Source organism: Ischnura elegans, chromosome 12 (genome assembly GCF_921293095.1).
Source record: "Ischnura elegans chromosome 12, ioIscEleg1.1, whole genome shotgun sequence".
Classification (NCBI taxonomy): Eukaryota; Metazoa; Arthropoda; class Insecta; order Odonata; family Coenagrionidae; genus Ischnura; species Ischnura elegans.
In genome coordinates this window covers 962,872-975,885 of record NC_060257.1, presented here as the reverse complement: position 1 = coordinate 975,885, position 13,014 = coordinate 962,872, and the positions used below count along the sequence as shown (strand labels likewise).

The following is a 13,014-nucleotide window of genomic DNA, read 5'->3' as shown; positions in this document are numbered from 1 at the left end:
CTAAAGGTGCGGTCGGAGGAGTGCGAAATAACTCCTTTCTTTTACTTTCTCATCCGAAAATCTTCCCACAATACGCTAGACGAATCCTCATTTCTTGAGGGCTATGACGTAAATATTTCTTATATGTGTTCCCCACGATAGCTTTGACGTAACTCCCAGGTACTTCACTTCGTCTGTTGCCTTTATGTTAATACCATCCACTGCATAAACATGGCTATAGCTGGACAAACTCTGCAAAAAATGTACCACCGTGCATTTGCTCCGATTAAGTTTTAGTTTCCTCTTGGCTCCACGAATAAACACTTTTTAAGTCCAATGATAGAATTCCATAGTCATAGTGATCACTAATTTTGCGATAGATGACAGCGTCGTTGGCAAATAAAAAGTATTTTACTGTTAACTCGGGAGCAGAGGTAATTAATATATATATATTGAACAAAAGGGGGTCGATTACGGTTCCTTGTGATGTCACTTAAACTAAATCAGAGCTAATTTCCTCATGAACTATTTTTTGTTTACGATCATTGAGAAAGTCGCAGAAAGAGCGCGAGTTGTGTTCCGCATGATATACCTTTTCGGAATCCGTGCTGACAGCCATGGAGGAAGTTACGACTGTCTAAGAAAGTCATGATATTGCTAACGACGATAAATGACATGGCTCTACAGACAATAAGTCATATTTATCGGAATGTTCTCCGAGAATTTGGCAATTATTATGATTAATTTATTATGTTGATTAATTATTTATTTATTTAATCAAAAGTAATGGTAACTAGGTTTGGTAAGAGCTTAGTAACGTAATATCAGTAAATATGTGCAAAGCTATGGTATGTCAAAAATATTTGTGTATTCTCTTCTCATATATATATATGTTTTTTAAATTTTATTATTGCGAAAAAAAAAAACTATTTCGTAACATTTACTTATGTAAAAATATTGTATACCATTGTATTTTATATTGTTCTCATGTTTCCATTCATAGCCCTGATGATAGTTTTAAATAAACTGAAAAGTTGGCTAACAACTTTTTTGCATCATATTCATTTGACCTATACTGCAAGAATTATGTTACCGATAACATGAAAGGGAGTGGGCCTTACTCGAATTGAAAAGGGAAGTGCCTGAGCGAAGTGGAGGCTACCAGAATGCTTCTTAAGTTCTCCATGGAAACATTCTTTAATCGGTATAATACTTTAATAATAATAGCATCTTGTTGTATTTCCATTTTTAACAAGTTAATAATGTATAAAACTTAAAGTATCAAATCAAAATTGGAGCTCTTCATCTACACATTTCATTTTTAATCCCACTACCAAATAAATTACTGTAACAGTCCTATAGACACAATGATTCACTATGCAATGCCTTCATCACGGTCTTAGAATAACGACCTTAATGTACTACACACAGTTATACATATTCGACCATTTGTATCCATACATTCAATATGTATCCTTCAGCGCAATGTAACATTAAGCAATTTATTATTTCGTTTGTACTTCATAGATCTATATTTAATTTCACATCGGTGTATGAGCGCTTTGGTTGTATCAAGGTACGGATTTTTAGTAGCATACCTTGAAGATTTGCGTGAGTTGGTGAGTGGTATATACTATGGTAGTGATTATGGATTGGAAGTTTGGCGGATTCAATTTATTTACATACCATGCTCAGCATATCAGAGGCGGGAGGAGAGACTCGAGATCGGAAGAAGTTGTGGTAGTACGCGATTTTCCTCTGGACTTTTCTGTTGGTGGGTGTAAGGAGTTTCACTGGTATGCGGTCCCCAAACACTTTTGGCTCTGAAATTGAAAGAAAGGTAACATGAAGAGGCTAGTGCAGATAGTTATAGTTACTCAACATGGTGACTCTAAGAAATAACTGTGGCTGAATGGATATGCTTGCCTCTCATCTGGGCCATTCATGGCCGTTCCACAAAGTGTGATGGATGGTAAATGGTTATACATAAAGAAATTTTATGATGTGATAATTTCACATAGGGTGAAGTTAAGGCCATTTTTCACAGCCTAAAACACCTATTTTTACCCATCAATGTCTTTTTATGCTATATTTTCTTTTAAGGAAATATTTTTCTCAGGGTCTCCACAATTTCCCTCATTGCGGAGCTTGTTAGTTACATGAGTTAAATTTTAATGTATCACGGTTGAAATAATGTTATCAAAAATGTGTGGAGAAAAATCATTATAAGTATTTTTAATTAAGAAAGGAATAAAATTGTTGCAAATTTTCGTTATTTCTACCTCAAATGGTTTTAATTTCTTAAAACTTGCATTTAAAGGCACCACTTGGAATTGCTGAGTTGAAAGAGATACTGCCCAGAGCGGATCAGATGACAGTGTTGATATTTTCAAAAACAAGGCTAACTTAAGGGTTATTACTGCCATCAGTATGTGTTCAGAAAAAGATAAAAGCTTGGAGAGGGGGAGGGGGGTATGTACGGGAGGGAAACGTGAGAGGTGTGGACTGAGGACTGATTGCTAGGGTGTAGTAGATTTTGGGAAATGTGGGACGTAGTTACTATCATATGGCACTGAGGTTCTCCCGGCGGTAGTTCCATCTCTTGACGAATATTTACTCTATGTTCCCGCTATGTTTAGCCCTAAGCATTCCCCTCAGGGGTACCCTGGTGAATAGTGAGACAACATTGAAACTGACCATTATGTCACTTTGACCTCATTGGACGTTTTGAAGGATCTTGACGAATTCTGATAAGTTTTTGATCTGAGTATTCCGATCGGGTTCTGACAGGGGTTAGATGATGCAGGTAAGATATTTTGCCAGGTCGGAAAATCGGTGGCTCTTACGATGGGCCTCAGAGGAACTCCGTCTTTATGGATTTTTGGTCGGTCGTATAATCTTGGCGGAACTGGAACTTGTGGTAGGTACTAGCTTCTCCCATTCTTCCGAGGCTATATTTTGCCTACTTGGTGAAGGTCTTGTTTTTTATCACTCCCCGATGACGAGATGACGATATCAGTATTGTTTCGGAGGCGGTGAAGAGCTGCACGTTTTCCCTTGTGATTCTGGACTTGGACAATTCGGCCCTTTTTAGGACCGTGGACACTTCTCCTCTGACTTCCACGGCTTCTTCATTTGATAGCTTTTTGTTCTATCCCGCCGATGATGTCAGGGTACGGAATTGTCCAGGGTACGGGAGCGAAGTTATGTCCTTTTGCCAAAACAGATTGAGAAGGTTCGTCTAAGACCTCCTCTGAAAGGTCAATAATGGTCCTGCTGTAGTCTGATGGACAGACATTTTTCTTTGGTGGGAGCAGTTGGTTGAATCTCTTCATTTGCCTGGCCGCATCCTTCCGTATCTGTAGCTCCCCTTGAGCAGTGTTGATGGGTGAAAGAGAGGGTGCTGGTTGAACTCGCAATCCGTGGGTGCGAGAGAGGCCGCTAGTTGTAGACGCGTGAACCTCAACTCACTCGCGTTTTAATCTAGGGCTCTTCTCTTGTAGTGTGTTCCTTCCCGGACTAGTGCTCGACCGGCCCTCTCCGTAGTTAGTTATGCACGGAACGACTTGATTGAACCTTGGCGAAACTAGGTATGACGCCATGGCTCATACACAGCAGGAGAAATATTAGAGATCTAAGGAGGCAGGCCCTCTCCTTCCTCAGGTCTTCGAAGGGAGGATTGTGCGATGCGTTTCCTCCCCGCAGAGGTGAATGATGAGGGATTGATGCTTTCACGGCGAATCTTGCTAATGAACTCCTCTCGGGAAATCAGCCAGGTCCATACGGACATTGCTCCCCTGAAGTCATCCCTTTGATAGTATGAGTGGCTTCAGAGATGGGTAAGCGGGAAGAACAAGTGAAACCAGGATATCGGAGCACAAACGCTGCATTAGACTTGGATACCGGGAGAAATCTGCCGTATCCGACCATTGTGTTAAATACGATTATGCCATTCAGTTCAATTAAATCAATATCCTTTGTAAGGCAAATGGATAGTGGGATCGGCTTGCCAAAGAGGCGATTGAAATAAGGCTCGCAAATAATATTTAATGAATAGAGATGCGGGATTCAACCTAAGCAAAGCTTGGTAGGTATTCTCGTGAACAGATGGCCAGCATCCTTTGCGACCGCTCAGCGCACAGTGGGCTTTTCAGTCGTTGAGTCTTCGAACGACAATTGCGTGGAAAATTCGAAAGTATTTCACTATAAACTATATTAAAATTATATTTACATATAGACTATACTATTTGAGCTATAAACTTGGAATCCAATCATCAAACAAATGAGTGAGCTAAGAGGGAAAATGATACCAAAGACGGAGTAATCAGAGAAGACTGAACAGCCCCAAATGTGTATATAAACCCGGCACTACCTATCTGTACTCCTTGATGGCGGTGGCAGAGAAGGCCATTGAAGCGTTGGCAGCAATGCACATCCTGACCCGGCTGATTTTCCGAGATGCGTTTATAGCACTACCTGTAAATTTGTCTCATGATTTTTCTTTTTTCACCAAGCACTCGTGATCCATGAGAGAATTGGCAATTTATGTCTATCTCCCAAAACTCAATTTCTTCAGATTCAACGAAGCAAGCCTGTGGTAACTGTGTTTTTTCTGATATTAGAATCCTATCTATTCAGTTGTTGAATCCGCACATAACCGTCATTTTATTTTGCCGTGTCAACTTATTATTTAATTTTTTAAGTAATCAAAAAGTCTTACCATTGCTAAAACAAGAAACAGGAGAATGTGCCCCTCTCAAAATAAGTTTTATTATTACTTATTTGGGCTTAGTCATATCTCTCCAGTCGTTTTCAAAGTTAAATGATTGAAGAAAGTTGTCTAGACATATTTTTTGCATATACATCAAAGTTTTGCAAAAATGATATCGCAATATGGTAAAATACATTTGCAGCACACACAGCTACTGCCTTATTAGGGCGATCTCTTTCAATGCAAAATGTAACCGTTTCTCGTGCTTTCAGCATCTCTCTTATTTTGCTGGATGGTTGTTTGTCTCCTGAGGCTGTTACCTTATCCTTTTGAGGATGATCCTTAAGCTCTTTGGTGGTCAGTCCTGACTGTCCTGGCTGTACTCTTCCACTAGCTCATCAATGTCATTGATGTCCCACTCTAGGCCCATAATCTTGGCCAGAGAAACGATCTCAAATCAATGCTATGGATACCGTTTCTTCTCTTAAACTTTTCGAAGCACCCACGGATTGCCTTGAATACTTTGGCATCATCTTTATGAGGTTGGCAAAAATAAGTGCCCACTTGTCTCACATTATGTTTTTGTGAATATGTAGTGTCACATTGCATTTGCTTACCATCGATTCATATTCGAAGCAGTCTTTCAACATCATCCAGTACGTGTAGTTCCTGAGTAGAAATTCGTGTGACACCCTTTCGAGCATTTATCCTTAGTCTCATTCTTATTCTTGAGGATAGTGGGAATCGTTTATGCAAACCAATTATATGTGTGTGCTAGATGAGCCAGGTTAATTCCATGATCACTCATCTTGGGAGGTGCTCATTGACCTGCTGATTATTCACTTGGTTACTGAATCTTTGTGTCACTAGAATGTTGTCAATTTGGAATTTTCTAAGGTCTCCTGGCATCTTACCCGTATATCTTCTTTGCGGGAGATTTCTGAATAAAGTTTTGGCAACCACTAGCCGTTGTTTAGGGCAAAATTCAAGCTGACTTTCTCCTCCTTCATTACGTTTTCCTAATCCATATTTCCCAGTTATCATTCCGTGTTGACATATGCCAACGACGGCGTTCCAGTAACTTAAATAATAAGATTTTCTTCCCTCCTAACTGCTTGATTACTTCCGTTACATCTTGGTAGACATCTTCTACTTCTTCATCTTCATAATTTAATGTAGGCATGTAAACCTGCACCACCACAGTAGCTGCAGGTTTGGTTTCTGCCTTCACAATTACTATCCTTTCATTAATCTGCAGGTAACTTTTAGTGCACATTCCAGCGCTCTTCCTAAGCATTATCCATAGTCCAGCATTACAATTTAGCAATCACGTGTGCATCATTCTTTAGCTGCCACTCCAAAAGTCTCCTTCATGAGGCCACTCCATTTCGCTGATGCCTAATAAGTATGTCGAGGTTCATTTTTGCATCTCCACTTTAAGTGTTCTAACCTGTAACAGATGCGAAGCAATCTAACGTTCCATCTTCCTACCCTCATAATTCCTTCACATTTGACCAATGTACCCTCTCGAGTAGTCCCCGCCCGGAGATCCGAATAGGGGACCAGTTTATTTCCGGAAAATTTCGCTCGAGAGATTTCCATCATGTCATTAAATAAATTGAGTGGAGTAGCTGTGACTCCTCGGGATGATAATGTGGTGGTTCCCCCTTACCTTCCACATCGCAGTACTACAGCCGTTAAAGTAAATGTTACCACGCCCATTGTGAAATGGGTGTCACTACCAATATGGTCTCCACTTTCACACTAATGAAGAAGAGCTGCTGCCCTCTCCCCCGGGTGATGAGAGGCATAATTGTTAGCGGAATCCAGTCACCAAGTCACGGCACATCCACAGATTTCGGTATCTTTCAAATGGCCAACCTTACCCAAGAATTGACCTATGCCCCCTCAGAATGATATCGCTTTTTGTCCACGACTGCTCATTCGACAATTGAACTCGCTTATGACGCAGCTAGCCTATATTCGCGCAGCTGTCTTGAACTCAACCCACCATTTGCAACCCGGTTGACGCACCAGGTGGCTTTAAGCTTGGCTGTAGCGAATGCTGGAGAGGAGCGGCAGGTGATGAGCGGGAGGCGATGAGCGCGCGGTGGGTGCCTTTGAGGCATCAAAGAATTTAGATGTGACAAAACGGTTGAAATTATGCTCAAAGGGCTCAAATGTTTTTTATATTTTTTTCTCAACGATTCGCACATTTTAACACTAAAAATTCTTTTATAGGATCATCTTTTAAATATAAGAGCCGCCCAGCCATCCGTTCCTAGTTATTGTTGTCGGCTGAGTAATGAATCGTGCACGCTTTGTGAGAGTAACTTTAACCATGTAATTGCTTGTAAATGCAATTTTAGTTTCACGTGCATGCATTCCTGAGTGCACATTGAATCTACCTCCTGCCATGGTCCAAAGAGGTAGCTCAAAGAGTATCATCAAGGTTTAGATCAAGGTAGATGAATGCACTTTTTCAAAGTTCATCCTCAACAATGATGAAGACAACTGATAGAAACCTCCTGTTACTACATGACATGTGGGAGAGGGTGTTAGGAAACCAGCCGTCTACATATTGAAAGCAAATGCTCAAACAAAATTAAAATTACCATTTTTAGAGCCTTCATGGTTCGGGGGAAAAACGAATTCCCATATCTATCCGTTCGGCAAAATAGCTCTCTTAATTTACCGCTTCTGTCTGACCTGGAAATAAAGTGGGGCTCTAAGATGATGATCTCCGTGTCACTCCTAAAGACATCTATTCTCAATCGTTCAAGCAATCTAAGCCTAGCGCGCAGCCTCCGACCTCTCGTGACTCCCAGCCTAATTCGTCTTATATGCGGTAACTATGTTGGTACGCCCGTAGCAGTTTTCTTTTAGAATTTCGCAGCTTTCCTTTGACTTTCATTCAGTTCACGGATTAAGTCTTTCTACACCGGATCCATTTTGCTCGCTGCATATTCAAGGTGTGGTCTGACGAGTGCTAAATAACATCTTTCTTTTACTTTCTCATCCGAAAGTCTTCTGACAATGCCCTTGACGAATCCCAACTCCTTCAGGACTCTGCCAAAAATACTCCTTACTCCCCACGAAGGTTTGAAGTTATCGTAACTCCTAGGTATTTCACTTCGTCTGTTGCCTTTACGTAAATATCATCCCCAACGTAACATAGCTATAGTTTGACGAACTACGCATGACATGTACCGCCATACATTTGCTCAGATAGGTTCGAGTTCCTTGTCTTGTTTCCACAAATGAACGTTGTTTACATCCGATGACACAATTTCTAATCACTAATTTCACGATGGACGACAACGGCGTCCGCAAATGAACGGATTTCACTGCTAATTCAGGGGCAGAGGTCATAAATGTATATAATGAGCAAAAGGGGTCGATTAAGCTTCCTTGCGGGACACCTTATGTCAACTACATAAGGGCTAATTGCATCAAGATCTACTTTTTTACGAAAGTTGCGCAACCAGTTTACCACTATTGCGTTTAATCCGCATGACTGTTATTTGTATAAAAGATTTTAATGAGGTACCGTGTCGAAAGCATCCTCAAAATCTAGAAATAATGCGTCGACTTGTCTTTTCGAACCACCAGATTTGAGAACACCGTGAAGATAGAGCGCAAGCTGTGTTTCGCATGATCTACCCTTTCGAAAACCATGCTGACAGCCATGGAGGGAGTTACGAGCGTCCAAGAAAGTCATTATATTGATAACGACGATATGTTCGAGTATCTCGCCCGTAATCCATGTTAATGAAATTGGACGATAGTTCTCTGGGTTATGTCTGTTTCCCTTGTTTAATATCGGTGTAACACTTGCAATTGGTCCAAATTACGCAGCCCGCCTAAGACGCATTCCCGCTCTGCCAATTTTCTAGTCTAGTCTATATATACATATGTCTTGGTCGTCATGAGAAAATGATCATCTTGCAAAATTTGCTTAATTTGTCTTTTCCTTTAATACTCTTTAATAACGGTTTTCTTGGGTAATATTCGCCTACATCTACATACTATCCCACAAGCCATCGCAATAGCTGAGTGTTAGGACTCCAGCCGTTAAAAAATGTGCCTGCTCAGTTTCAACATGAATCCTTTTCAGTATGGGGGAAAAACAAATCCCCACGCCTGTCTGATACACAAAATTAGACTCTTAAATTGTAGTTGCTGTCTGATCAAGTGTGGTAAGGTTCTAAGATGATGAATTCTGTGTCGTTCTGAAATATATCTACATATTCTCAATTGCTCAAGCAGTCTAAGACTAGCGAACACTGTTAGGGAAAAGCTTTCTGCATCCAGTTTCGCCGATTTTGTAATAAATTATTTGTTTAAATTACTTAAATAAGCATTTTCTTGGATGAATTTCACTTTCTCTTCCCTAGCATTGCAATGAACAGAAAAACCTTCCTTGCATGCTAATTTACATGCCGGCAAAAAAAGAGATTGTGCTGACTCACTGCGGTCCGTCTTCCAGGCGTGGGCCCCTGTCGTGGTGAGGAATGGGTCCGTGGTCAGGAGCAGAGAGGGCAGCAGCACTGCTGACAGGAAAAGGGCCAGGAGGGGGCCAGGGCCTGCTGCCAGGGGCCCTCCCACGCCTCCTGCGCTCGTCACCTGCTCCAATGCCTCCATGTGTACTCTCCTCTTCAGCCCCTCCGCAACACCGTGCTAAAGGAGAGACAAGTCAACGGAAATTACTACAGTTTCCTTAATATTAATTTACAAAATTTGTCTAAACTTCACCTGACTTGAGGTTTTTCGGTCTCTAAATTTTGCAAGGGACTGTTCGGCCTCTTTCCGCTAAGATAGAACACTTAAAATTTCAAGTTAGCTCACAATTGAATGACAATGCAATGTTCTTGCACGTTAGCTGTGATCGGAACAGTATCTTAGGTAATATTAAGAAATAAAAATTAAATTTGGAGATAAGTTCCACCAATAGCCACTACAATCCAATGGAGGTGCTGTAATCATTATGGGCGTAATTAATTCCCTTGAGAACACTGGCTCATCAGTGTTCGCCTGTCGTCACAGTGGGTGGCTCTTGAGCGGAGGAACCGGGATCGAGGCTAGTGTCATTATTAACCAAATTATAGATGTTTGAAAATCATCTGTCTTCCGCACGCCATGAAAATATTCGAAAGAGTGATTGATGCTAGGCTCAGACACATTGTTCACATCACACCCAACCAGTGTGGATTTGTAAAGGGGACTGGCACAACATATGCAATACACGCAGCTAGACTGCTCTTGGAGAGGCACCGAGAGAAGAACAAGCCAGTGCATATGTCTTTCCTTGATCAGGAGAAGGCCTTTGATCGTGTGCCACACGACCTTATCTGGCATGCCCTCAGATCTCACGGCGTCCCTGAAGTCTACGTGTCATGGATGAAGCTTCTCTACACCAACGTCACCAGCTCCGTCCGTTGCCCATCAGGAATATCACCGCCTTTCCCAATCACTGTTGGCGTCCACCAAGGATCGGCCCTCTCTCCGCTCCTTTTCATCCTGTGCATGGACACAATCACGGCCTGTCTCCAAGAATCGCATCCTTGGTCACTACTGTTCGCCGATGATGTCTTCCTTGCCAGCACCACCAGACCCGAATTACAGCAGCGAACCCTACTATGAAAGGTACGACTCGACAACTATGGGTTGCGATTAAGCATCAAGAAGACTGAGTACGTGGAGTGTGGGCCTCAAACCGATGGCACGATCAGCATCGACGGCGACGACCTTGAAAAGGTCGAGAAGTTTAAATATTTGGGCTCTGTCATCAGCAACGATGGAAGCACAACCGCCAACACACGAGCTCGAATCAATGCAACATGGTTGAAATGGCGCAGAGTGACTGGCGTATTGTGCGACCGTCGAATGCCTGAACGATTCAGGGCCAAAGTATACAAGACCGTAGTCCGCCCAGTGGCCCTATATGGAGCAGAATGTTGGCCAGCCACAGCAAATCAAGAACAGGCCATGCATGTCATGGAAATGAGGATGCTGCGATGGATCCTAGGCATCTCCCGCCTGGATCACATCAGGAATGAAGACATTCGGAAAAGAATGGGAGTTGCATCGATCACAGACAAGATGCGGGAGGCTCGACTGCGGTGGTATGGGCATGTGGTGCGTAGTGATGAGAACTCCGTGGCCAAAACAGCAATGCGGCTGAGTACTGAAGGACGCCGACCACGAGGACGACCAAAGATGCGCTGGCTCGACAAAATTAAGGCGGACATGAAGACCATCAACGCCACGTCAGTAGACGCCCTGGATCGAGCCAAGTGGAGAAGGCTTTGCAGAAAAGCGGACCCTGCAATAGCGCGGGACAAACGCTAGGAAGAAGAAGAAAGAAGATCTGTCTTCCGTAGCTTCTTATAACGGCCATTTTTCCCTGATTCTCCATATGCCTGTCACTTCAAGAAAAAATAAACTTAGAAAATTGATGATATCCACGTGGAAAATCATTTACGCAGGACTAGGACATATCTATTTTTTCATTGATATCCCCATACTTGTCATGGGGGCCTGCATAAATTTGTATGGAATTATGTCACCAAAGGAAATTCAATCCGCGACAATAGATACCACATTTGGCTTGTCCAGGATTCGAATCCATATCTCTTTATCATGGACAAAAATAATGACTGCACACTCGTGGAAATTTCTGTCCACCTCACTTTCTCACCTCTTCAGCATTTTTTCGCTAGATGGCAACACACAGTTGTCCTTGGATAGAATTCCACCTATGGGGAATTGGATGGAAAAATGCATACTTTTCTATTTCATTTCCTATTTTCACAGATGAAACAAATGTTACTTGATTCTTAATGCTCTTCCTTGTAACTTTACTAGTTACATTACCAGAAATTACAGTTAAATTGATTGTAAGATTGGCTCGACGCAGCGGTCCTCTCAATTTTCCCAATAAGCTGATCTTTTCAAGTCTAACTAAGCATTTCTTCTCTTCCACGCTCTTCTTTTCCTGTTCCATATATTCTACTCAAGCTCTTCCTTTTCTATTCTTGTCATCAACTTTTCCCTCAATGATTGTCTTCATTAGGTCATCATATCCCAAGATATGACCTTTTAGGTTGTTCCTTCTTGTTATCAAGAGTTTCACGAGGCTACTCTTCTCTCTCTCACTCTTATTAGGACTTCCTAATTGTTTACCTAGTCTCAACTTTCATACTCAAGTTATTTTACACCTTCCATAAATCAGCTGGGCATTTTGATCACCTCTTTAAACATTTTGAACCTCACAGACTCGAGAAATGACTTATTATCAAAATATTATAATTAATCGATATTATGAAGTATAATTGATCAATAGTCAAGTGATTGGTGAACATTAGTGAATGTTTGTGCATGCAATCGGATTATATAGATAATTTTTTTGAGGGGGGGCAATATCAGTGTAAGGTTGGGTCAAGGCATTTTTGCTTGTACACCCCTTCATATTTTATACTAAAAGTAAAATAACAGAGATAAGTTCGTAGAAAATTGCAATAAAATGGATAGTACTACCATGATCTTAAGCGGCGGCTGGCTAAGAACAGCTTACATGCTGTGGCAGATAGGTGAGGTATAACATACCGTATCACAAGTGTAATGCGACTTGATTCGTCATCAGGAAGAAGTGTCAAAGATGTTAATTCGACAACGTTCTGGGTCTTATATTTCTAGTCATCTTTTTAAGCACTTCCAACTAAATCCCATTTGTTCCCTAGGATGCCTCGTTTAGCCATTTTTTTCTAGGAGGGAATAGTAAAACCAGGAAAACGATGCGTACCCGGATGAGTATTACTAACATGATTTTGTTACCGTACCTGTTATTATCTTTGGTTCACATTTTTTCCTTGAAATTGTTTGTTATACTGTGCCACTATACAATGGCAAACTATGCTGTATGTGGACAATTTGATAAATAGATAAATTTCGAAATTTTTACAAAAAATGTTGAAATTGGAAATAATTCAAATTTGGTTTGAACGAGAACTCTTCTTTTTTGTTTTGGAGACTCTAATTGAGCGGTTTAGAAGCCAAAGGGGTACATGCGATTTTTTTCTGAACAGAGTTAGGTAAAGTTAGTTTTTAGAAGAAATACACAAAAACTTGGTTGCCAAGGGATACGAGTGAGTCCCTGTTCTGCCCTGACATCGACTGGAAAATCAAATGCACTACTAAACATCTAGTTGATCTCGTTTGTTTCCTGCACCTATTTTCTGTACCTAACTCTGTGTGGAAAAAAGAAATCACTCGAATCCTTGCACTTGCATCTTGGCTTTTCACCCGCTCAATTGATATTTTCG

The 13,014-nt window shown here is 41.3% G+C and overlaps 1 protein-coding gene across 2 annotated transcripts in view; it reads right to left on the bottom strand.

Moving 5' to 3' along the window:
- LOC124168833 (cysteine-rich secretory protein 2-like) overlaps positions 1 to 13,014 on the bottom strand; it is a 246,204-nt gene that overhangs the window by 41,600 nt on the left and 191,590 nt on the right. For both annotated transcript variants that reach the window (XM_046547168.1, XM_046547167.1), the window contains exons 2-3: positions 9,163 to 9,370; positions 1,666 to 1,802 (exon numbers count right to left, since the gene is read on the bottom strand). In XM_046547168.1, coding sequence (XP_046403124.1) covers positions 1,666 to 1,802; positions 9,163 to 9,334 — 309 coding nt within the window. In that variant the 5' untranslated portion in view covers positions 9,335 to 9,370. The remainder of the gene's footprint in view (positions 1 to 1,665; positions 1,803 to 9,162; positions 9,371 to 13,014) is intronic.